The 27072-nt window shown below is 40.8% G+C and overlaps 1 protein-coding gene across 5 annotated transcripts in view; it reads right to left on the reverse strand.

Moving 5' to 3' along the window:
- Positions 1 to 27072, reverse strand: part of lrba (LPS-responsive vesicle trafficking, beach and anchor containing) — a 177679-nt gene that overhangs the window by 23902 nt on the left and 126705 nt on the right. For all 5 annotated transcript variants that reach the window (XM_063883718.1, XM_063883721.1, XM_063883719.1 and 2 more), the window contains exons 40-46: positions 26536 to 26653; positions 26242 to 26344; positions 24235 to 24350; positions 23976 to 24088; positions 18322 to 18462; positions 16545 to 16664; positions 13330 to 13482 (exon numbers count right to left, since the gene is read on the reverse strand). In XM_063883718.1, coding sequence (XP_063739788.1) covers positions 13330 to 13482; positions 16545 to 16664; positions 18322 to 18462; positions 23976 to 24088; positions 24235 to 24350; positions 26242 to 26344; positions 26536 to 26653 — 864 coding nt within the window. The remainder of the gene's footprint in view (positions 1 to 13329; positions 13483 to 16544; positions 16665 to 18321; positions 18463 to 23975; positions 24089 to 24234; positions 24351 to 26241; positions 26345 to 26535; positions 26654 to 27072) is intronic.

Here is a 27072-nt window from a genome sequence, read left to right on the forward strand (position 1 = left end):
GGAAGAGATCATTAAATGTAAGTACACACAAAAACAAAATGCTGTGCCCCATTCATGTTCCCAATCCCATTACTAAACAGCAGTTATCACTAATGCCCTTCAGAGAAGAGTTCCTCTGTGACACAATCTGCCAATGATTTCTATAATGAGCAAAAAGCAGAGGTAATCCAAATCTGATCATACGGGAGCATCAAAACATTAGAGGTGTCTTGTAGTTCATTAGGGAGCCGTTACAGCCTCCGTCTTTGTTCTTTTCTCTGCTGGTTGTGGGCGGATAAGAGCACTGTGTTGCTCTTCTGCAGACGTCGACATAACGCTGAGATACAAGCCGTTTTCTCTCCTCATTAGACGGCAAAGGAGGGAAAAACATTTATGGTTTCCTCATAAAAACAGGCAATTGTGTTAATTTGTGTAAAGCTGTCGCCTCACAAAAGCCCTCTAAACACGACCAAATTAGAATGAGGCAGCCCTTGATTGTCATTGCTGCCTTGTGTCACATTAATTTGTGACAAAACATTAGCCTGTGCTACACTTAAATGGCAATTTATATCATTTAAATTTTTACTGCAGAGACCAGCGCATCCCTCACTTAAATGTGACTTTCTGACAGCTCATTCTGCATCTAATTCTTCCGCACTCTCTTAATTACAACTTTCAATCAGGAAGGAGAGTGCGGGTACAAAGAGGAGACGGGGGGCGGCGGAGGTATGATGAGGTTTTAACTGTAACTTGAGTACAGACGTCATTTTTTTGGATGCCGTCGCAAATTCCATAATCTGAACTGATGAGAAGCTAAGCAATATTAACACTTTGTGGAGAAAAGAAGAAAGAATCATGAAAGTAGTATCAAGAACCAAACAACCCTCTGTTGCCAGGATAAAAAGTGTGTGGAAAAATATAAACTTACTTACTAGGGTGGATTATTACATGTCAGTACATATTTTTAATGAAATTGTGTCCCAAGCTCCATGTAGAGAGAGCATTTTCATTCAAAATAACATGTGGGTGAGACATTGAAAACGATTATGTGTGTCGATCGTCATCCATAGTCTCGAAAAAAATATAAAATAATGTATGTAAATAGAAAAATAAAATGCATACTGAAGTGTTTCTCAGGATCAATATTTAAATGATTCTCTCACATGACTATTATGACACATATTTTTATGAGAGATATTGGTTTTATAAAATAAATGTGTTTTCGTTCTTGCACTGCTTTGGTTTGCATGTTGTTTGAGTTTTTATTGTGTACTTCTAGAATTGTATATTCTGAGATCTTTATCACCATTGCCAGCTTGGATGGTTAACCACACCTATAATTATGGAACCTATGAGATCAAACTGGGATAAAAATGTTGTCCATCCAAGTAAATATGTGGTTCAGTGATTGACCATACCTCACTCTGTAGTGCTTGTATCCACAAATCATTAAATACAAGTTCATGGAGTCACAGCTGGTACTCAGGCTGGAAATCCTGTTTACTGACAATCTCACTGGGTATTTCTTTGACAACATTTGACATACGAGAGAGTTTGTAGGGAATAAATCTTACATTTCCCTTTAAGAAAGCTATTAAAGAGAGGATTTTTTTTGGTCAAAAGTGTGTAAAGTCAGACTGGTTTGTAGTTTTTATCCTCTGTGTGGATTTTATCTGTATTACTGGTCACTACACACGTTTCTCTTTTCGAATGTGCCCCACTTAGATGCAATCTGTGCTCTGAGAGCTGTAGAGTGAACGAAATTAGCAGATGGAAGAAGATCTTACTGATCTTTTCCCCTTTGTGCGGCTGAATTGAAAACATGTACAGTTTAAGGCTGAGTATTGCAATAAAGAAACTAAGCAAACATTTGATATTAAGATAAAACAGAACACCCCTGGAGCACAAGACGGTCTAGACTTCACGTCTATCTGTGCTTCTTGCATCAGCATATTCTCAGTGTTTAGCCGTTTTGAAGGCCTGTGACATAATGTAATTTGTATTAATGTAACATTAGAAACCAGGGAAAACAGCTTTATTCAAGCAGACTTTAATAGCAGGCAGACTGAGGTTCAATTGTCTGTTTGTGTGTGTGCGTCTAAGCGAGAAAGGAAGAGATCAGTTCATTATGCGCTACGGTTGACCTTTGACAGGCCCTGCTCCCCTGTTTCTAAAACTAAAGCTGGGGCTGATGGGTATTTAATGTGCACTGCAATCTACTGTCAATCAGCTCAGGGGAAACAAAGAGCAGCCATGTTATTGGAGCTCCATCTCAAGAGGCCTGTCTTTATGGAAATCACTTGCATGTACCACTTGGAGAGGGAGAGAAAATGTGATAGTAGGCGGATGAGTATGTGCTGGGTTGGCATTGTAAGTGTATAGCTGTTTGTTATTTGTTTGTCCGTCTGACGAAAGGCTCAGCAGTACACTGTGACTGAAGTCTAGCTGTAGGAATTTACCTCAGTGGATCTGGGAGATTAAAAAAAATATCAGCCTTTGCCTGAGGGGATACAGTGAACTGCCTTGATCATGGTTCTTCAAAGTGTTTCCAAAAAGTGCAGAGTAAGGAAAAGGAGAGGAAAAGGAGAGCCATATTCTGACCATACTTCGGATTACACATTAGCAACACAATCTTCTGCAATTTAGTCAAACAGCAAGCATGTCAAGTTTGGTTGAATGATATCAAAGTATAAATATGATTATAGTCTGCATTTTTTAACAGATCCCTTAAAACATGAAAACAAAAAACTGATTTAGAATATAGAACTATGTGCAGTATTCATCATCTTTTGTGCAAAAGCAATTCTAGTTTATTTTAAGCTGTTGTCCTCACTAGCTGACCAAATGCACATTAAGATAAAATACCAATATAATAATTTACTCCTGTTGCAGAACCATTTGCTAAATTACCCTGCCAAACTGCTTAAGGAAATTATTCTATATTTCTAAAAAAATGAGTTTTGAAAAAACGATATTGAATATTTTTTTAATCCAAACTATATTTTTACTAAAACCATGTTTGCAATATCACACAGTAGTACTTTGGTAATGGAATAGTGATTATGCAGGTGTTGGAATTTGAATAAAATCAACAGGGATACATCCTTGTACTTATATATAAAGAAGACTGCTTAGCTACTTGATTGACAAGTAGAGGGAATCAGGCATGTACCAACATCCCATTAACAATGCTTCAGGTGATCAGGTGTGGAAACGTCTCCTTCTGCGTTGCCACGACGTGGAAAAAGTGTGGCAGAAGGTTGGGGCAGATAGCAGATTCCTGAGGTGGGATCTGGTGCCACTTCAGGAGAACCCGGCAGGATTATTGATGGACCAATTAGCAGCCAGTGTGTGTGTCATCCCCATCCACAGGAGACCCTCTGATAATTAATGAATAATTTAGCATGCCTTTATGTAAATGCTGATAGGGGGTAGAAGTCACCGGAATCCCACATTTCTATTGTAAAGGATTTGACAAAGTACACCTTTGAAGCATAGGGGGGTCCCCTTTGTTGTGTGCTGTGAAATGTTTCCAATGGTAACAATAATTTGGAATATTCTCTAATGTAAGAAAAACCTCATCATTTACCTGAATCAGTTTTTTACCTTTCAAAGCACCAGAGTATTTAAATGGATGTCTAATTTCTCTTCCTGAATTAAATGCTTATATTGCTTGCCTGCCAGTTTGCTGGGGCTTTGATTATTAACATGCTTTTTCTGTGTGTGAGTCTCAGATTACTTTAATTATTTCCTTTCTAAAACATCTATAGCTGTAGTGTGAATTTAAAGCCTAAAAAAACACGACAAAAACACACAGAGAATGACAGTTTGACGATGTGTCTGTCAATATGTTACCTTTTAGAGGGTGATATATTCATACAAGGCACGCTATTTTTTTTTAACCATCAGGCCGGAGACACCGAATGATTGCAATTAAGCAGCTGGCGGACATTAAAGCAGGATTACTCAGGAGTCGCGAGGAGCGAACGTCTGATCTCGACTTGGTGTTCTTTTATTTTTGCTTCCATGTGGGTGAGTTTTATTTTCATCCCTTTTTCTTTTGACTTCACTTTGGACGTCTATTGGTGATTTTTTTGTTCAAAATTAAAAGTCTCTGCACATGCTACATGTCTGCAGGAGTTACACTGGTCTCAGGGATCAGTGAAGTTTCTGGCCTCGCTGCGGTTTGTGGTTAGCTTTATGGTCTGGATTGAGCTGGATTTCACTTTGGCTTTAACGAGGTGACACTGAATGCTCTCCTCCTTCCCTCATTGGCCCTAAAAAACCCTTTTAAGGACTTATGGAGAGCTGTCTGTAAGGATGTTAAAATGTCACTTAACAAATCAATCCACTCATTTGCATGCCAATGCTAATGTGAGTATACTCATATGTGCCTGCGTGTGTGTCATTGACGGTGTGGATGTATAATGAAATGCATATGTTGTATGCAGAGTGTTGTCAGCGGCAGACTGTTTTCTTTTGTATCGATTACGGATGAATAAAGCAAACACTTGTCAGGTTTGTATATACTAAAATGACTGTTTAACAAAGAGCTGCTCAAAACATCCTGAAAACCAGATTCAGTGTGTGACAGAGAAACATCAAGTATTTTCACATGTAAAGAGTTTTGCTGCTCAACCACAGAATCTGAAGTTAACTTTTGTTTTGTCAGATTGTATTGTTACTTTGTGTGTTTTATTGAATTCAATCAAATCTGTGTGTTTCCAACTACAACAAAAATCGTCATCCATAGCGGAAGCCAGTCTTTTCTCCTTGACTACACACAAGTTTATTACCTCTTGTTTCGTTTCTCTATTCCTCTTCCAAGTTCAACAGCCCTCTTTCATTTTCCCTTTTACTTATTCTCTCACTCTAAGCGCTACCTTTTTTTCTTACTCTCCTCCTGCTTTTTCTTCCAGTCATCTGATCCTTTGGATCAACTCCTCTGGAGTTGCCTTGCCCTGAGGTTGACAAGCACTCTGATTAAAGGGCTTATTAGCTCTCCGTAAATGAGAAGCCGATTGTCATTTTGAAGCAGGCAGAGGAAGCCTGTTGCCAGCCAAGGGAGAGGGGGCCCCCAACATGGAAGAAGAAAAAGAAAAAAAACTGCGGGTGACGTAAGGAATGAGAGCCTTGGAGCAGCCGCACAGCTAACAAACCATTTCCTTTATTCTATATTCACACACACCAAGAGACCCCAGATGGGTTGTGTGCGTTACTTCAGCCCCCCTCCTTCCTGCTCTACTAATTAGATAGGTCACAACTGTGAGAGTTCTGGCTATGGGTCAACGGAGGCACTCGTTGGCAAGTGGAACCTGAAACTCTAACCCCGACTCTCTCTCCAACTCACTTCCCTGTCCCTCTTATTATACTTCATCCACTTGAAAAGCAAGAATATCATATTATGGGGTGGAAAGAAGCAGAATGAGCAGTGATTGGGAGAGTATCTCCCCAAAACAAACATGTCATGGTTGATTTGGTCTTAGTCAGACAAATGGCGGAGTGTAGACTGAGAAAGTGGTCCAATTTAAAGCAAAGACAATGGAGTAAACAATACTGATTGAGAGTAAATGGATAAAGAAAATGGTGCTGACTCAAACTCTGAAGGCAGTAATACTTGTTGAGTACTCTTTTTAAATTTGAGTTAATTTAACGAACTACAAGTTCAGAAATTTAGAATATTTTTTATTTAAAATATTTAAGCTGTCAAAAATCAACAGAAAACCACTACTAGAAGCAAATGGCTACTTCCCAACTGTCTGCTCTCAACATGAGCTAACAAGCACCTGCAGAGGCTCTAACCATCTGTCCACCTCCATACAAAGAGGCTAACAAGCTAGCAAATACATCACCAGTGCCATAAGACACGTCTACAATAGGATGAAGTGAGCAAAAGCTAAGTCAACAGTCAGTGCTGATTAAACACAGGGCCACTAAGGAAGTCTGTGGAGCGTGCTGAACGAGGGAATATTTGGATAGCTGTTGAGAGGGGCATTGTTGTCTCAGATGATTATAGAGTGGGCTGGAGGACTGGACCGTCTCTCCGTCAGTCTGGATGTGTGGAGGCATCTCAACACAGAGTGGAGATGATTAGGATGAATGACTCAACTGATCAGCTTGAGGGCAGATACCCAAGTGTATGTGTGTGTGTGTGTGTGTGTGTGTGTGTGTGTGTGGGGGGGGGGGGGGGGGAGTAGGCATGCATGTACAGTATATAACAAAAGATAAAAAGGAAGTGTTCCTGACCCTTGAAGCAAACTTTATCCAAAATAAAATATTTCAATAATCTAACCGACAAGATTAAATATCGCAAACCATTTATAAAAGAATCTTACTTTTATGAACAGATTTAAATAAATATTTGAAAATCAATCTTCTGCTGAAGCCTTTGAAAACCACAACATATTTCTTATAAAATACTTATTGCAGTTAATTATTGCCTTGGCTCAGGACAAGGGCAGAGGGCAAAGAAAACACCTGTTTATATAAAGCTAATATAACCTCACAGATGTCTAGAGCTGGAGTGGAGTGTGAAACTATATTTATGCTGCAACAACAAAAGCATCTCAGCGGACTTAGGCAGAAGCAAAATAAGAGCGGAGGAGTGCAGGAAAAGGGAGAAGGACAACATTAGTGAGTGAGCATGTCAGCAGCAGTAGATCATCCCATTTCTCAGGCTCTCATCGGCCTCTTCTATTACGTCATTGGAGAGGAGGACGAAGAGGAGAAGGGAGAGAAGGACAGGGAGGAGGGGGAGGCCGAGAAGAAGGGGGGACAGCTCGTAAAACACTGAGAACACAGTAAACATGTCTGCCCTTATGCATGACAATACCCCTACAGTGAGAGCTGCCTGACATTAGCCAGATAACCAACCACCCCACCCCCCACCCACCCCACGTGGTAGTTCCCATCCAACAACAAGGCTCTCAGAGGAGACACCGGGGGAATAGATTAGCGCTAGGCTAACATGGTAAACTGTGTTCTGTTACAAGAGGCCATACTGGGCCAGACGACAGTAGGATTTTCACTCACTCAGTCATTCACAAGTGCGTAAGTATATCTTAGTGGTCCTAGCAGTGGTTTACCTCAGCTCACACATGAACTCCCAGGAGGTTCCTGTGAGGATAAAATGTGGAGGCCGGTGAGAACGGCATCATGTGCGTCCCAGCGGCGGCCTGATCGCAGAGTGCAGTGCGGAGGAGAGGTGAATGTAAACAGCTATGATCTTTGACTTTGTGTAGCTGGTGGTCGGCACTAGGGAGTTATCATGTCTGGCTTTGTGGGGGAAAAGTCACTTTTGTCTACTGTACGCAGCTTTCCCTCTGACTTTGTAAAGAGACTGCACAATTCTGCATAGTGACACCTCCAACAAGGAAGCTGTGCTTTGGGATTGGTTTGTTTGTCAGCAGAATTACGTAAATGGTCTTGCCTGATGAACCCATTACAATTAGGTGCTGATCCAAATCACAGGGAGGACGCAGACATTGTTTTTCACTTAAGCTAATATTTTCCAGTTTATAATGTCTTAAACAGTGGCTACAATACTCATAAATGATCATATCAGATGGCAAATAGGACCAAAAACAGCCCCTATCCACTTCCTTGATCATACATTGGTAGGATAATGGACTTGTGTGCCATGATGACATAGTTTCTGTAAGTGTGAGCGGCTGTCAGCATATCAAACTGACAAACTTCAGAAAAAGGACTTTCAAAGACACTGATAGTGTGAGTAAAGGTTTTAGGGGTAAGAGTGATTTCTCTCATATTCATATGACATTTGTCTGTTAGCACTGAGCAGGCGATGTTCAGCTCTGCAGGCGAGATTACTGCTGTTTGACCACAGCTGTAAGAACAAGTGTGAGGCTCGCAATCAAAGCTCAAAGTTAAATTCTGAGATTTCACATTTTAGGGGGTGAGGGAGTGCGACCACTACTGTGATTAAAAAATATAATTGCTCATTAAGAGCTGCTTTCAGTGATCAATTTAAAAGTTCATTATCAGTATTTTGAATTATCACATTGGTCCCTTAAATTGTTTTGTAGTAATGGAGTTCTAAATTAATCACAGGAGTTATTGATTAAGTGGAAAGTTTGTACAACATGTCAGAGAATAATTTTCCATTTTTGCAATTGAGTAAAGGTTAAGATGCAGCGACTAAATTATTAGTGAAGATTCAAGATTTGCCCAGACTTGCTCAAACTTAAAACTCCTACTGTATGTGTTAGCAGGACAGAGAAAAGACATCCTATCATGTTTTCATTACACGGCTTTAATTGTCCCAGAGATATTCCAAACATTAATCACTTGGCAGGACAAGAACTATTTTCTTCAATGAAATAAATAGCAATTTGATCTAAAGAGTGACTAAGAGAATCACACAAGTTACTTTAGTGTCTAACATCCATAAAGCAAAGCTTTGTCGGGTAATTCCAGTGAAGGTTTATCACATGTGGTGTTGACCTGTGGTCCCCCCTCTCAGTATCAACTTCTGACCCATCACTCAGTTGGCTTTGCCCATTTGACAAGAGCAAAGTCTCTCCCTCGTTCTGTGAGGGCAGTTTAACCGATGTCTCTGTCACTGCTTTGAGTGAGGCGATGTTTTATAGGGGAAAAGGCTGAAAGTAATGTGCTGCCAGTCTCTCCCATGTGTGTGGTTTGCAGGTCCATCAGCAGAATTACAAGAGCGCAGCTGACTGAAGGGAACCAAACATGTGAACTATAGAGCAGCAAATGGGCCCTTATAGACTTCGATTGGTTAGATGATTGCACCCTCTCTTTTTTTAAAGAAAAACAATGGGCGGTCTTTAATGTCAGTTAGGACTGGACAAATCAGTGTTTGGATGAGAGAGATACCCTAGAAAAAATCTGGGAATGGCTTTTTTATTGACTTAATGATTTATTTGATTATAAGTCTTGGTGATACATTTCAAACTAGAATGGCAGAGAACACAGACCCCTGCCAAGGTCAATGGTGCATTCACATGCTCCTTGGATAGTTTATTTCTGAGTCAGGAAGTTGATCTTCCCACTTCAGTGTGTTTGTCGCAAAAACATTAGTGGCTAAACTTTTTTTTAAAAAATGTATTCCCCAGAGCTTTACAACAATAATATCTTCCAAATCATTGGTCTGGCTGTTCAAGGGAACTTCCCGAGACAGGAAGACAGTTTTACTGTTATTCCAGCAGCACATGAATGCAAAACCAATGCCATATCTCCCAATGTTAACAAAAGTTAAACATAAATTCTTTAAGATCCTTCCATCAATTTTAAGGAAATATGGACAGTAGTTTTCAAATATTCTGCTGATTGACAATCCAAAAAATAAAAACCGCAGGACGAGGTAATAATGTAATTTGATGCCATTTATGTATAAATGGCAGCCTCTTAAATCTCAACCCAGTCGACCATTGGCCTTCTCACAGTAGGAGACGGCTGACAGAACAGGCTGTGGTTTGGGATGCTCCACATCAGTTGCTCCAGTGAAACCTGGACACATGACAGCGCAGGTAAACATTGATGTACACACAAACACAAGCACTAACTTAGCCAACATATACACACGATCACCTGCTATCGCACTAATGTTTAGCAGACCTGAGCGGTGAGATGCGGTCATATATAGTGGAATGTCAGAGAGGCTGACAGTGCCCAGAGACATGTAGTTATCTGGTGGAGGAGGGATCAAGTTCTTAACCTCTCCTTTGACCTACTGGTAAAAACAACAAGCATCCCCTGATCTCTGTGGCATGCCGCCTCAAGACCCCGTGTCTCTGCATGCATGTGTGTTTGGCTTTGTGATGGGTCAAGAGGAAGGGAGTGTGCCTTTACAAGCAAGCATTTAAGTATACTGTAGGCACTTCATCGTAGGGAAGGCGCATGCTTGACTTAAGGTGCTTAGAGGCTCGGTCTCCAGAAACCTGTCAAACCTTTTTTTTTCTCGACTGAACTTTAAGCCAGTTTCAACAACAATCTGTTAAGACACACATTACAGTTTATCTGTTGCCATGCAACACACCTCTAACTAAACATTAGTGATAAACTATGATACCTCCAACACCAGAGCAATATAAACCATGCTCCAATTTGATTTAATGTTTATATTTTCGGCAGTTTTTTTTTTATTAGCAACCATGCGACTCACACAACAAAAACAAGCTGCCGTTTTGCACAGCAGCACAATCCTTTACTGTGAGAGGCTTTTAATGGCCTTTCCAGATTGGGCCCTAATTAGCTGTTAATCATCTAGGGCTCATAACCGGAGTAGAGACAGCAGGCATGTGTGTATTTGTTAGTGCGTGTGCATTTGCGTGTGTTTGCGTGTTCTCTCCTGCTGTCTATCCTTGTGTTGCGAGGCCATTAGCAGCAGACAAGCTAAAGAGAGCCAAACAGCCCATTAACTCCTTCAGTCTTCCTCTCTCTTCTCTGCCACACTCATCTCTCTCCCAACAGTACCACAGTTGCCAGCTGACACCCTCTAATGCCAGCTATCTGTCATGACCAGAGACCTGTCCACCCACACATGCCTCCCTCTACCTCGTCCTCTGCCCATTTATCCTTTTTTTTTCTCCTTCTTGTCCACCCTCCTGTGCTCTGGATCTCTTATTTGGTCTGTAAAGGTTTGGTAGTACTGTACGAATGGCTGTTTTGCACTACAAATGCACAACATCAATATAAAGAATAGATTTTATTGTCTGACCACCATTGACATTTGGAGCCAACATCTTGCATAATGGGATCAATATGACCTGAAAAATGTTACTACCTATAACTAAAAATCATAACACAGTTTGTGATTCACAGGCTCCTCTTTAACCGAGCTTGTTATGCTGCTCTGCTACACCTGCCTGCTGGGCTTGGCTGCACACTGAATCAATATCTCAATTTGCACAAAGTACAGAAAGAAACCGCAGAGTGCAATTTTATCAGCCTGGAAGCAGTAACTAGCAGGTAGCTGTGCATGAGTGTAGACCATTTGGATAAGTCTAAATTGCCTCTGCAGTGCTAAATTGGGCACAAAGGAAAGAACCAGAGGAAACCAAGGGAGCAGACGTAGATGAGTCTGCCACCCTTAAACTGGCAATGAAAAGCCGCTTTGTGCTTGCAGGAGCACAAAGCACATTAGTTCACAGATGCTGGTAGTTAGTTTCTTCTGTGTTAGTGTTTTGACACATTTTTAGTGTTAAGTATACAATAACATTATCTCAATTATGAATATTCTTAAGGTGGGTGTGTTCTAAGTTGGTTTATTAAAGAGAGAGCGCAGTATCGATGGCAGATGTTTAAAATCAGTGAAACAAGACTAGATCAAAAAATCACAACTGCAACTAACAATTATTGTTATTAGCAGTTCATCTGTTAATTGGTTTACTTAATTTATAATTTAACCCTTCTTAATATTATTTTTGAAAAAGCCCGATCCAACTTTGAATTTCGAAGCCAAAATGTTCAGATTATTTATGTGTGACCTACCATTCAGATCACACAGATGTTATGTTAACAGTGCAGTAAACAATTGATAAATGTTTTGTTTTATCATTACACAACAACAATAATGTCTCCAACGATACAAATAATCTTACATATATTCTATCTTCAGCACAGATTAAGTTCCATACTAGAAAACAATATTCCGTCTCAAAATGTGTTCCATTATAAATCCACCTTGGCCTACAGCATGCTGACAGCCAGAGAGGGACAAGTGTGTGATTAATGATAGGGGCCTGGTCATATCAGCAGGCTGGTTAACAGAGCCCACCGCAGGACTGCACAGGTCACAGAGCACCCCCAGCCTCATCAGCACCCATTACCAATGTGGGCACACATCGCACAGGAAGCTACATCTGTTTTTAGCCCAAACACTTTACAGAGAGGGAATGAGGCCTGTGAGATGATTAAAAAATGAGCCAACTGAGGAAAGTATTACAAATACAGGCATAATCATTTGCATTATTTCCTATGTACGTTATGTGAATTAATGTAATTTGTATTTATCCAAGAAACACATCTTTATTTGAATTGAGATTTTGGCATTTGAGCATCAGTAAAACTCAGCTTTAAGTCAACAAGTTTTAAAGTTGAAATCTAAAAAGTACCAAAGTCATGCTGCTCTGGAAACACACAATTGAAATAATAAATCTTTCTGGTGTTTTCTGACCTTGTAGAGCAGATCAACTTAATCTGATCTAAAGAGTTAACTTACTTTCACAATATGTGTATGTGTGTGTGTGTGTGTGTGTATGTGTGTGTGTGTGTGTGTGTGTGTGTGTGTGTGTGTGTGTGTGTGTGTGTGTGTGTGTGTGTGTGTGTGTGTGTGTGTGTGTGTGTGTGTGTGTGTGTGTGCGTTTTCCCATATGGAAGAAGAGAAGAGAACATTTACAATGAAAATATGACAGCAAGTTTGACAACATCCGTGCATATAAACTGAATATCTGTGCTTTGGGCCAAGCAGGCGGAAGAGGAGATCAGAAACAGGATACTGCATCATCTCTGCACATCAACACGGTTGTAATCTCACACACAAACGTGCAGCATGTGTGTGTGAATAGAGCGGGAGCAGAAAGAGAGATGGCGAGGTGGATAGGGAGCGGAGGTGAGGTGATGTTGGATCACTATGCCGACACAGCAATCGGAGAGCTGGCGCATGTCGGAGGAGTGGGAGGCTCAGGTAACAGGAAGAGCTACGAGACGATCAGGAAATAACACTGTCTCTTTGAATTAGCATTTCCAGCCAAAATAGGAGGGGCAGAAACTCCTGGCAGGACTTCAGTTTGTCTGGGTTATGTGACATGTGAGACGGATGTGTGTGTGTTTACAATGTGTATCAACAATTCGGAGTGTTGTCAAAAATATAGCTTTTGATACATATGAATTGTTAATAATTAAAATATCATGAAGCTGCATGATACTCGGTTAAAAGCAGTGCTTTCTCGCTCTCTCTTTTGTCTGTCAGCGAGTTGAAGCACACACTCTGCAGTGCCCACATAGCCTATGAAAAGAGTAAAAACCTCCATTTTCTTTGTTTTTTGTTACATTATTTTTGAATGCCAGAGGTTTGTGAACATGTGAAGTACCTCAAGAGTATTTCCTTTTCATCAATGTGTGTATTTAATTATTGTTAATGTTTTCTAAACTCATTCTGCTGTTCTTTAGGGCTAGCCAAGAAAAGTAAGTTCTCTATCTCTCTTTTAATAAAAAATGTACAATGTTCCCTGTGCTAGGATTTATTATCAAAGTCGGAAATTCCTGTGTTGTGACACTAACCACTTTTTAATATTAAAAGAATATATCAATTTAGGCCACAACCATAATGTAACACTTTACATTGAGTGTGCTATTTGTGTTTCTTACCAGTCGATTGATGCGCACAAACTCTTCCGGGCTCTTGGCCCAGGGTGGCAGCTCCACATCAGAGACCATGTTGCCTTCATCCATCACTCCCAGGTTGTAACTGTTGGCGTTGATAAACATCTCGGGGAGGTAGTAAAACTCTGGGATCAGCTCCTGAATGGATAAAGCGCATTTAAAATAATGCTGACTTAAGTTTATAAAACAGAAGGCACAGAGAAATGACATACCAGCCCGAATAAAGGGGTCAGATTTGGAAAAGGTGTGATCTAAAAATGTCCAATAGTATTAAAGGAGTGCTGAAGAAGAATAAGCCCCCAAAAATTACAAGAAAAATAAAAACAGAAGGGCAGGCCTTCATAAACCCAGTCCAAAAAGGATTTAGAAATTGCTTTGTGTGTGTATATCTGTTACAACAGTTACACAGTGGAGTTTTCTAAATTGTACAATTATTCATGGTAATTACATCTCTGACTGCTGCACGCATTTCTGCTTTTGCCTCTATAGAAAATGTCAAAAACCTCAGAGCATGCATTTGGTTGTGGTTTTTCACTGCTCTTAGTCTGTATCTAAGCAGCAGTCCGTTTTTTCCCCTCTTCCCACAAAGAAGAAACAGACGTTCCCCGCCAAATTCTTTTCTAACTATGATGATTTTATTTGGCTGTCCCAAACAACAGAAAGTATTTTCAAACTGGCGGATAGTGAAGAGAAATGTAGTTGTGACATGAGATGTAACCCCATATGTTTAGTCATCCGTCATTCTCAACAAAGCAGAACTAGCCACAATGAGTGTAAACATTGCACTTCAGCTTGAGCTTAAGAATGTATCTAGATAAAGGCATGCTACCCTCCAGGCCTAAACTGTAGTAAACTCATGGTTATGTGTACATATCTCTGATTATAAACCCCAAGAATGCACCAGGATGTCAGAATTCTTGGCTTCTTCATGCAAATAGTAAAAAAGAGCAGATCATAGCATTTATATGTGTTGTATCAAATTGATAATTGTTCAGATATATTTTAATATGTATTTTTTAACAACACATGGCTTCCATTCTTCGCAATAGGGAACATTTATGCAAAGGAAAAATACAAATTGCTGTTTAATTTGGTTGATTAACCTCTAATATCTTGCAATAATTCATGGCATGATTAAATGATCTTTATATTAATAATAAAAATATATATAATAATAATAATAATAATAATAACAATAATACAGACAAATTGTGAACATATCTGTGAGGAATTTGTCGACTGTGAAGAAAGTTCTGTGACCACCAGGGCAGAGAGTTGCTCTCAAAAAAGGAGAGTTATCAATTTGTTGAACGTTTGATATCCGGGAGAATCAGACTAACACCAGCACCGAGCTTCATGCTATAGTCTACAGCTTACAAATACTTTGCATTATTTCTAAAACAGAATTTCAAGAGCCTGGTCAGAGGCAACCTGATCTCTAAAAAAATAAAAGTAAACGATAAGCGATAACATGATCCTTTTTTTGAGATAAGCTGCACAAAACATCCACCTCTCATCAATGGGGTGAAAACACCCAATCAAATGAGCAAGCAAACACACAGGTTTAAAACAACACAGCACTTCCTCACTTCTGAAACCTCTTCACTCCACAAAACCTGACCTAAAAGTAAAAAGGTCAATCTTTTAACGAGGCCTCCTGCTCACCCAGGTTCACTGGCTGCAGCCTGCTGTAAATTTGTGCTGGAGGTGGACACACACACACACACACACACACACACACACACACACACACACACACACACACACACACACACACACACACACACACACACACACACACACACACACACACACACACACACACACACACACACACACACACACACACACACACACACACACACACACACACACACACACACACACACACACACACACACACACACACACACACACACACACAAAACCTTGAGGGCTTTGCTCCCCAACACTCTAGCCTGGCTTGCATGGACCATTATGTGCAGTGGCCCCTTTGCTCCGGCGTGGTCAGAGGCCAGACCCTCTGATCCCCAATCCTGTCCTGTCATGGGTCACTGGATGGGGCTCTGGCCCCCGGGCTCCTTTGCTACATTTCCACTGTTGCTACCTTTAACCGCTCTGCTCTTCTTTCTCCCCCTCTGATGCCTTTGGGCTGAGGCTAGGGGTCAGGGGATTGGGGACTGGAGGTCAGGCTAGCGTCACCCAGGCTAGAGACACATTGAAACTGGGTGTTGTAACCTATTATCACCCCTTCTTTACTAGTGGGGTATGAAAACACTGGGGCTGTTTGCCCTCTGGCAGGGACAGAGGGTTGCTATCAATGGCTCAAATGCTAAAGCTAAATGGTGTACTTAGCATACTAAATTGATACATCTTGTCCCTAATTCCTCTTTTGCCCAGTCCATGAATGTGTGCGTCCAAGTGGATAAAGTCGACGGGCCCTCATTCAAAAATGCTAAAAATTTCAAACTGAACAAGGAAACCAAGTGATGTGGTCCAGATTTCCCTTTATTTTGATCTGAGGTTGAGCTCTCACAGTTTGATCCACATTGACAGGTCTAGACCGAGAGAGCAAACGAGGGCTCTTGTTGGGCTTTCGCAATCAAGCATTGGCCAGCTACGTAGTAACACAATCCATATGTTTTATCGGCGGGATGTGAGGGGGGTGGTAAACGCAATCAAGCGTCAAAACCCCCAACACCACCGCTGTTCCCCCATCCAGTGACCCAGTGCCAGGAGGCCAGGCCAAACTCAGCTTTGACATAGAATGTCTGACTGTAGTCGTAAATGTTTTAGGAGTGCAGTTAAAAGTGTGCACTGGGGGTTCGAAGGCCCTCAGTATGAGAATGACCTGTGCAGTTGCAGGGCAGATCCAACAGCTCAGCAGAGTTTGGGGGCCCGATGGGAAGGGATTCAAGTCCAGGTTATAGCTGGCTGAATCTGAGACAGACGGCTGGGACATATGAGGATTAGTCTTGCGCTTTGATCAGAAGACCAGGAAGCTTTCATTGCGTAGGGACAATGATTGGTAGTGACTGGACATTACTCTTTTGAAGCCTTTTCTTCTTTGTCTGTAAGGACGCTTGATGGGGATTTATTCTCCTGGAGGACCCCGTCCTTTATCTCTTCTAAACTTCTTAAAAGTCAAGCAGGAAGGTATTTTCACATCATACGCGCATGTGCATCAGTGTGTACACTACCTTAACATCAGAGGTGTCTCTCTGGCAGTTCCTCCATGCCCGGGCTACTGAGGAGAAGGTGCGGTCAGCATGGTCAAACTTTCCTCCTTGGAAGTTTAGGAAGAATGTGGTAAAGGGTTCCTGTTGATGAGAAAAAAAACATGCTTAAATTTCATGACAGAATTCTGCTGCTTTAGTTGGCAACACCTATTGTGGTTGGTCAAATGAATTCCCTAGTTGTGCAATAAAACATACAGTAAAGTCTGTGCTGTGGTTCAATAAAGCACTATGTCAACAGATTTAAACATAAATCTACTTCTTATATACTCCATCTGACAAACTGGAATACAGAAATGAACAAGTGACTAACAATAATCCCAGTGAGCTGCTATAGCCAATACACTTGTGCTACTGATGCATTTCTAATCATGTATAATCTTGTTAGGACAGATCAATACCTGTCTCTCTGACGCAATAGCCCCCAAGTGACATGGACACAATATGCTGGGCCATAGCTACAAACCAATACTGTAGATAGCTAATTAAAGACCAGTCTGAAATGAATTAGGCCTCATTTGATTAAGAAGAGTATAGGGTTAACCACATTGTCTCTCATCCTGCAGTTAAAAAAGCAGAAGGATTAAACAGACTATAACATTTCACAAATGAACACAAAATATACACAAGTATTAATTGCATAAACAGTTTTCAGTTACTGTCTGATGTTAGGTTTGATCTTTAAGAAAGAGTTCTAAGTGAGGGTTTCTGGTAAAGTGGCTTTAGAGTAAGCCCACTAATGATGTGCGGGGATCAATGAGGTAACTCCACTGGGAGTCCCTGAGACAGTGAGCTACTGGGACAATAACAGCAGAAAACGGCACGTTGGAGAAACTTAGTAACCTCCCTCTCCCTCGAGTGCAGTATGGAAAGATTAATGGCATCCATTCAACAAAAGGTTCTGAAAGAAAGCCACCGGTGCAAAATGTACACAGCATATACTCCTTCAAAACAAATCAAATCACACAATATACTACCTGGTGTGCGTCAAATATGTTAATACTTCTCTTAAGGGGAAAATACATTTCATGGCACATATTTAATGGCACGATTTTTGATGTTTTTTTATTATTATATGGCAACGATATCAGTCAAATAAATTGAATGCAGCAATACATGAGGGACAATATGCATGTGATGCAATATTTAGCATACATATACTCTCATTTTGATGCAAATAAATGGGTTTCTGTGAAGTAGGTGCCTAATTAAGAATACATTAAATGATACTCCAAAGGGAAACAATGAATACAAATGTGTAGATGGTTTGAAAAATAAGATGCCTTTGCATAACCATACTATCCTGAACTACAATATGCATACATAAAACTTTGAGGATGCAAATCATTGTTACACATTTTTGTGGGAATTGTCGCATGGAAATTGTTGTACAAGAGGAACCATTGACACGATTTATTTGCCAACCCAACACTGGATAATTTCTGGCATTTTATCAAAGAAACACATTATTTCTGGGCAAAAAAGTTGGGATTTAAAAATAAACAATGAGGATATCCGGAGCCTTTACAGTGGATTCCCATGCTTTTTCATGAGAGAAATCACTACCATGATTCAACCATGAGTGTATCATAGTTTTCTAATTAATTAATCTAAAGAGATGTGTTCTATATTTTTCAGATTCATATAAAGCTGTTAAAAAACAAAAACAAAGAAAAATGTTGCGAAATATTTCTAATGGCCTTTTATTTTGTGTGTATCTTTTAATAGGCATTGCACTTACGATACGCAGTAGCCACATCATGGTGAAGCTGGAGGTGGAATAATGGGTGCCATAGTGGAACTTTGGCACCTGATCATCCTCCCAGGACTCATATCGGTCTGAAAAGAAGGCTGCTCTCTTGGGGTTCAGAGCACCAATGGGCTATGGAGAAAAACATAATACAAACAGTCAGGGGAAGTGAAAAATAACTTGCAGTGTCCTTTGATCACTGCTTTGCATGAAAACAGACACAACACACAGAGAAAGTATGAGGATTACTGAATTTGAATGTGAATACATTCAGCGACTTCTCTTTGCAGCATAACAGTTGCAAGGCAAATGAAGCTGGTAACCTTTGTGCAATTTCAAATGAATATTAGATGATGTTTCCCTTCCGACGGAGATCAATCCTTTCCCACAGAGTGGTTTTTAGAGTCTGTGAAACAGAGCCCCTGCAGCTGTAATCTGTCAGACAAAACTAATTCGCTCCAATGAAAGAGTGCCTAGCAGGAATATCAATAGCAAGGCCGCAGGTTCCTTTAATTTATACTTTTATTAATGTGTAACTAATACACTGGTCACTAGCCCTATGTGCAGTTTAGTAAAAAATGGTTAAATTGCATTAATTTTCCATCGCTCTACAAAAACCAATAACCCTGTGCTGCTCAGCTATTATTTAAAAAGTCATTTATAGAAATCCCTTTCAGGCTGGTTCAATTTTTATTAGTCTTCTGTTGGCTATACCTCATTCCCTCAAACCATCTCTCTCCCTCTCTCACGCACACACACACACAAAGCAGATCAATGGTAATGGAATGATGGCCTTTTGAGGATGAGGGCCAGGTAGGGCGTGGATCAATTGGATCTCTTTCATATCACAGGGTGCCTGTCACAGCGGGGCTCATGCAGGGCGAGGCAAAGATATTGATCTGTGCTTCTGCTACTGTTTTGTATGAGTGTAATGGGGCATGCTTGTGTTCATGTATTTGTGTAAAGGGGGGAGAGATTCACACAGGATTGGTGCAGAATGTGTTGCTTGTTCGATTTGGTGTGTGCCGTTCTTATATTTGGTGAATGTGTAAACATTCTTCCTGGTTGTGTGAGGATAGCGGGGCAAAATGCCTCGTGCCACCACACTGTGTAGCTCTGTGTTGACAGTGATACACTGTGGGCTTCCTCAGGGCCACTGGGGGTGGGTGAGTACACACTGTGAATTATACATCAGGCCCATTGCTCTGATTTATAGCCCTAATAACAGTCGGCTCATTAAAAAAAGAAAAGGGAGAGGAGGCATATAAAATAAAAAAAGACTGAAAGTGACACAGTGACAGAGCGAGAGGGAGAATTGTGTGTGAGTGCGTGTGGGGGCTGCCGGTTGGTGCGAGCCCGACATTGTTTACTGCTGTAAATTACTGTGGGGCTAGTCCGCAGCTTACAGTAGCTACAACAGAGCAGCGGTGACGGCGCCGTACATCAGAGCCGAGCGCCCGGCAGTGTGCTGATGGAGCGCCTGCTGCCGCCCCGCCACAGATTGGCCTAATATGTCGTGGCAAAGAATAGCGCTCTGATGAGGACTCAGACAAATGAACCAATCTCGTAGTTTTAATTAGACTAGAGAGAAAGCGGCGGAACGAAGATGTGCTGCCGCTTTGAAGGGGAAAACATCAGAGAATTAATCTTGGAATTTTCCTAATCATTTCTTTATCAGCAGTGGAGGTGGAGATTGTGTTAGAGACATTTAAAGATACTGTGAGAACAATTTAAACCAAAAGAAATACAGTTACTTGAACTAAAGCGCAGGCAAAAAAGGGTAAACCAAAGTAAATGTACTGCATCTTTACGTATGCATAAGAAACTGACAGTGTGTCACAGAAAAATGTAACTGATATGACATTATTCATAATACTCCCTGCATGCCAGCCTATCTTTAATGCTCTGAATCTTGAATTCGTTTAATAAGTAAACTTGGAAGCCTCCCTAATTATTCTCAGGCTGAGATCACAAATAAAACATGCATGTGGGAAAAACACTGCCTGACGAAACAACAAGGATCTTCCTGAGAACTATTATAGGAACATTATCCAGTGCTGCTTTGCTTTTAAAACAATAATGGGTGATGAAGTATAATGGCTTAGCGGCGATTTGAGCATCACTTGGGCTTTGAGTCGTAAATCAAAAGAGCCTTTTGAAAGCAGTGTTTATGTATAATGTCCTATTTAAACAGTGAAAATGGTGTGGAGGGCCTGGGGGATAAGCATATGGGGTGCGTATGGTGAAATCAATACACCATTAGCTGATGTGGCTTTGAGTAGTAGGTAATAGCACAAAGGTACCGGGAACATTCAATAAATCCTCACTATTTCTGTTGCTATGTAGATGTGGACAACATAATCTCTGGCTAGGAGGCTAAGAGCTCCTTTGATAGTTTGTTGTGCTTCGTTAAAAGCTGTAAAATAACAAATTACTATGCTTTTGCCTTCAGTGCAATTGTTTGACCCCCATTGACCAATTATAATAATTTCGTAAGCTATCTTTATGTAGGACATGTGTGCAGAACTGTGCTGCACGAAAGGAGAGTTACACCACTCCAGAAGCAGTCAGTTGTAGTGTGTGCTTATCGTGACTACAATGTTATCTCGGGGGTCGACGTTTGATGTCAGGTTGAGGTTAGAGTTTATGATAAGAAAGTCCCTGGGGTCAGAATGGCTCTGGCAGCGGGGAACATAAATTCGGTGTGGCCTCTGTTGTAGTTGGGACGTTGACAGTGTGTGACACGCACACTCACACACACACGTTCATGGCAATTTGGCTTCTCAATGTCACTGGAGGCTTCTCAGATGACCTGTTTCTATACGAGACAACCAACCAACATGACATAAGGGGGGGGGGTAAAAGAGATGTGGATGGTGAGACAGAAAGACAGTGAGACATAGAAAGAAACTAAAACAATAAAGAGGAAATGAATCGGGGGGAGAGGAGTGGTGAATGAGGCAGACAAACAGCAACAGAGAAGGTCAGAAAACATTACAATGCAAAGAAAAGAAACACAAAGCACAAATGATTGTGGAGGCAGAATGGAGGGGTGGGGGTTGATTTCGGGTGCTATGCAGTGCTGCTTGCCCTTTTCCAGACACTGCAGTCTGCCACGGTCCAGTGGTCATACACTGATATCACACGCGTGTCAACAACATGAATAAAGCAGATGTAATAAAGATTGGCCCCGCTCCCTCCCCTCCTTCTCTCTCTGCTGCTACTCTGCTCTCAGAGGAGGGGGAAAAAAAGCAAGGACGGCAAATGATGTTGTTCTTCTTCTCTTACGATCCCTCCTCCTCTTTTTTTTGCTCTCAGATTGTTTTTCTGCTTCTCCTCCTTCCACCCATCTACCAGTCATTCACTAAGTCCCCGGGGCATGGAGGAAGAGCTGTCCAAACTCCAGGCAGTGCCAAGGAGAAGAGCGGGAGGCAGAAATGAGCTAAGGAACTGAAAGAGGGCTGCATGATAGTGTGTCCCTGTGAGTCTGTGTGTGTGAGTCTGTGTGTGTGTGTGTGTGTGTGTGTGTGTGTGTGTGTGTGTGTGTGGGGGGGGGGGGGGGTTCAACTGTCACATTTCAGCCTACTGGGCAACATGAAGCCAGATAAACAGAGGAATTATGCAGCTTCATACAGCAGGGAAAGCTACACTGGGAAGGATAAAAACAGAGGATAGAGACACAGAGGAGCAGATGGGAAGTGAAAGCAGGACTGGGGATACCCTCAGGGACAAGGTGTTGACTGCTGGGGTGTTTGAGTCTGTATGACAGGGCTGTGTGAAAGAATGGAAGTGTGAGGAGATGGTTCATGTGTCTGTAGTTCATGTTCACAGATACTGTTTTAGAGAATAACAGAGAAAATGTCATTCTTTCCGAGGTCTAATGCATTTTAATGAATGATTGTCTCAGTGCCACCATCATTGGAAATATTACATTTACAAGTCATGATTTCAATGGAATCCTTGATATCAGTGGATTTGCTTACAGAGTCGAAGTAAAGTTGAAATGGACTCTTCCCAATTCTCACCATTGACCAATTTAAAATAAGCTACAAAATCTAAAATACGAAAAAGAAAATCTGTTCCAAATTGAGGTAGGTATGGCCATGTTCAGACATGTATAGACATGTATGAAAAGGATGCCCTGGCAGAAGAGATTTGGGGGTTTTATTTATAAAAGTGAACATTACTGAACTTGTGATGATAGGCAGTGCAAAATGATTTGATTGTTTGATTGAAGTTGATGGTTGGCCAATGAAATGAAAGAAGCAAGAATACTGTATGGTTCTTTAATGTTATGTTGTTAGATAAACATCATACTGCTACTGTTAAGACAAAGGATGAAATCTTCCCTGTAGGGATAAATCTCCAGCTGTATAACTTTGCCATTTATAAACCTTAAGAGACAGGAAACTATTCTAACTTTTAAATTCCAGGGTTGTGTTTTATTGTATCCCCACTAGCTACAACTACTCTCCCTTTTTTAAACACAATGCTATTTTTGTTTTAAACACACCTTACTGTAATATGTTAAATGCTGTCCCATTAGATGAGTACCTCTCCTTCATCCTGCATGAACATGGGATGCTCTCAGGACCCGGACAAATGCACTTAAGTTTAACTCTGAAATGCAATTCCTCCAACGTATCGCCTGTCCATTAACACATGCCTTTTTGTTTCCATGGCTGATTTATTCAGTCATTTTAGTTCCAGCAGCTAGACAGTCGCTCAATCATCTCACTCCAAAACTAATCCTCTGTCCTCCCACCCCTGGACAACATTACCCACAACTGATGTTCAGTCCAACGAGAGGAGCTGGAAAGCAGTAGGAGAGCTTTTTAGCTTTTTTTCTGTGTGTTCATGTGTGGAAACGATAGGGAGTTAATGCGGGTAAATAATTACATGTCTACTCACAATATGGGGGAGAGTCTTTCAGGCAGTTACAGCAGAGTGAGTGTGTGTATTTATGTGCCAGGGAGCATCTCAGGGCAACTTTCATTGTTTTAAGCCCAATCACTTGATGCCAGGAGCTACCAGGGAGTATTACTTCACTTCCTGGGGTTTTGCAGAAGGTCAAATTTGAAGGAATTCAATTATAAAGTTTGAATAATAGACAGAACACAATAGCTAAACCAGCAAATGGAAGTCACAAAGAAAGAGCAAGTGCAGTTAAAATCTGGAGTGACTCAAGCAAGGCGAGTTGCCAAGTGAACAACATCTAACACAGATCACTTGCAAAATATATCAGCTGTGATTTTGGTCATACAAACCCAATTTAGTATATTTACAAATACATGAAACTGATCATACCATGGGATTTACCTATGAATAATGCCAGAGATACACTAGTGTGGGTTTTTAAAACGTTGGAATAACTTTTATTCTTCTAAGAGACTGCCAAACATTTGAGTAACAGAATGAGAAGAACAGAGCTACAACTGTGTAAAGATAGCAATCTGCCTCATGTGATTGAAGAGCTGGTTCACTAAACCATGATCAATGGCAATTACAGAGCAACTAAGAACTACACACACAGACACACAGACACACACACACACACACACACAAACAAAGTGCCCCCCCCTCTCTTTCAGACAAAAAAGACGACAAGTGAAGGGATGAGGGAGTGTCTGCATTGTCTGTCTTACCTTGGACAGATCTCTGAAGTTGCTGGGCAGAGTGAGGTCAAGTTCCGCTGAATCATAGTTGGTGATAACCCAGGGGAAGACTGGGTACTGATTGAGGTCATTAAAGGTCCGACCTGGCGGAATGGAAGGGACAAATATTGAAACATAAAAAGGTATCGAGAACTAACGAAAGACGATTAAAAAACAATGTATGTGTGCATTTCTAGATTGGTTGATCTGTATAACAATCTGCATAACATCAGATCAGACGTGTCCTCACCAGAGATGGTGTTGAGGAAGATAAGGTAATCAAAGTTGGATATCTCGCGGCGTTGCCAACGCTGGGTCATGCTGGATGCCTTGAAAAGCTGCTTTGGTGTGGCAAGAGAGATACGTCTACAAAGAGAAAGAGAGAGAAATGAATACAAAAACACTTGTAGCCTTTCAAATGTTTCTTGTCATGGTGAGAATGATCAAAAACTGTGCAGAGATGAAAAGACAGTCAGTCACCACATCACAAGAACAGCAATTAGCAGAACAAAAAAAAATGCCTTGGGCTCATTAGACTTTTAAAATACAAATGTCATTATATGAAAAATCTATTGAGCTTACAGTCTCGCTAATTAAGAAGACAAATATGCAATACAATTGTTTAAATACACATATTTGCGTGCATGTGCGCACACACACAGCCCAGGGCATGATATATGCAGTAGGACAAAAACAAATGACCTGCAATCCAATTAAAACGAAGGAAAATGATGGAATTAATCACTGTCAGGGTGTGAGATTACAGTCATTAGGCCCCTCAAAGGTGAAAATACGACTTAGCTAATACGAATGCATTACAAGACACACTTTTCCTTATATCCCGTATGGTTTTACACGGTTTGTTTTGTTATATTGGTTTATATATTTTCTTTTAGATCCCATTACTAATTCGATAAAAAAATAAAATAAAAGACAGCGGGTGCTTGAAGTTGGCAAAATGTTTTAAAAGCATTAGGATTCGATCCAATTATGACCAACCATATTACATGCATAATGAAGTGTGGTTGTGTAATGATTGTTGTGGCACCCTGGACATTAAATAATGTGTGTTCTGCTGGCTTTGTGAGCTGGTGTGTGTGCATTGAGCTGCCCTGTGCAGCTGCTCTAAGGTCAAACAGGCAAGGTGTACCCTGGCCTACAAACTAGCTTGATTAATGATCCTAACACAAACACACACAAATTCTCTCACCCTTACACTGTGTGTGTGTGTTATAAACACTCGCTGTCCTACATCCACCCTGACTCATTACTGGATGCATTTCCTTTCTTTGATTAATTACATATCCTTCAGTGGTCACTGTTACGTTTGCTAGGAGAACATGTGTTTGTTTTGCAATATTGAGAAGAAATTTCACATAGATCCTAAATCTTCCTGTCTCACACACGCTACCTCCCTAAACACTCTCACCAGACAACTGTCATATCTCAGATAAATGAAGATAAAAGATGTACACTATGCAGTATCAAAACTGAAACAACACTTTGGATTCAGATTGTACTCTTCAGTCCAACTAACAGACACCTTCAGTTACTATGTGTACCCTTCATGAAGTTTTTTGTTGTTTCCTATTAATATCAAAAAGTGTTAGGACAGAGGGGGTTATATACTGGGGTTACATCTGACTTGACACTTGCTCTTTTACTTTTAAAACCAATTATTGTATCAAACTTAAAACTTGAGCTGGTTTCATCCCGTTATTAAAATATGCCTTATAACACATCATATAGAAAGACTTCATGGGCACTAATTTGTCTTGATTAACACCGGGATAGCTATACTGAGAACACAAATGCTGCTGATTTGGGCTTGTCTTGCCCGGACACAGAGCAGACATCATTTAAGGTTGGGGGGGTGTGTGCCCTGCAGGCTTACAAGCTACTTTTTGCTTCACTCTGATGGAAATAAATAAATGAGCTAGACTGTGTTTGTGTGAAGCCAATTATGTACAGGGGCTGAGAAGAAAGAGTGGGAGGGATGGGCCAACATGTTCCAAACCCCTGTGTGTCCGTTACAGCAAGAAAGAGGAGGAAATTCTGATTGGATGATTACATTATAGTTAATAAGGAACAAGAACTTGAATGTTTCTAAACCCACATTCACTCTTACCTCCACTGTCTTCCAATAACTGTAATATTCTGACTTGTACAGATGTGTTGCTGTATATGTTTAGAGGATGTTTCAAATCCACCATAAGAAGATTAATTGTGTATTTGTGTGTGTAGCCATGCATCTCACCTGGTCTGTGGAAGGCCATAGTTCGTGCCCACCCCAACACGAGGAAGACTGTGGACAACCTTCTTGACTGTGGCTGCATCTGGGAAGTTGAACATGACTGCCGCTGTAGAGAGGCAAAGAGAAACATATTTTAATTATATCAAGGATTATCTAAAATATTCCTTAAATTACATACAGTTCACCAAACATGTATGACCCCGTGATATTACACTGAGACATGTGTATGTCAATCCATCAGGGTGTCAATAAAAAGGTGCAAGAGCTACATAAATGTAATTTATTTCTCAGTCTTACTTCTGTTGGCCATGAAGATTTCCAGAGCAGTATTCTGCAGTAGGTAGCGTCTGGAAAAGATGGCTCTGACCTCTGTGAACAGCCATTTTCCATGAAGACCTTCTGTATAGGCTAGAATCTGAGGGACGGGACAGGAAGAGAGAGAACAAAATGAAGGAGATTTTATTCAAAGGGGATAATGAAAATGGAATAGGGAAAGGAAGTTTTTGTTTTTAAATGGCCAGAGAGAGACATAAGAAACCAGAGGAAAGGTGAGGGAGGGAAGAAGAGCAGACAGGAGGCTAGGTTAGTTCATTTTTCACACAGTGATGGCACGACGGCCCTAACAGCACGATTAATGTCTTATATTGATCAGCCACAATGAAAAAGCGATCCCTTCAGAGAGAGAATGGGCGCTATTCAGCTGGAAGGAGTGAAGGAAATGTTTAGTTCACTAAAAGATAATCAATATCACAGCATACAGGTGGAGAGGAAATTACATATATAATCTTACATAAAAGAAATAGGAAACAAAAGTATATTGATTTGATATATAAT

This window comes from Eleginops maclovinus, chromosome 5 (genome assembly GCF_036324505.1).
Source record: "Eleginops maclovinus isolate JMC-PN-2008 ecotype Puerto Natales chromosome 5, JC_Emac_rtc_rv5, whole genome shotgun sequence".
Taxonomy (NCBI): Eukaryota; Metazoa; Chordata; class Actinopteri; order Perciformes; family Eleginopidae; genus Eleginops; species Eleginops maclovinus.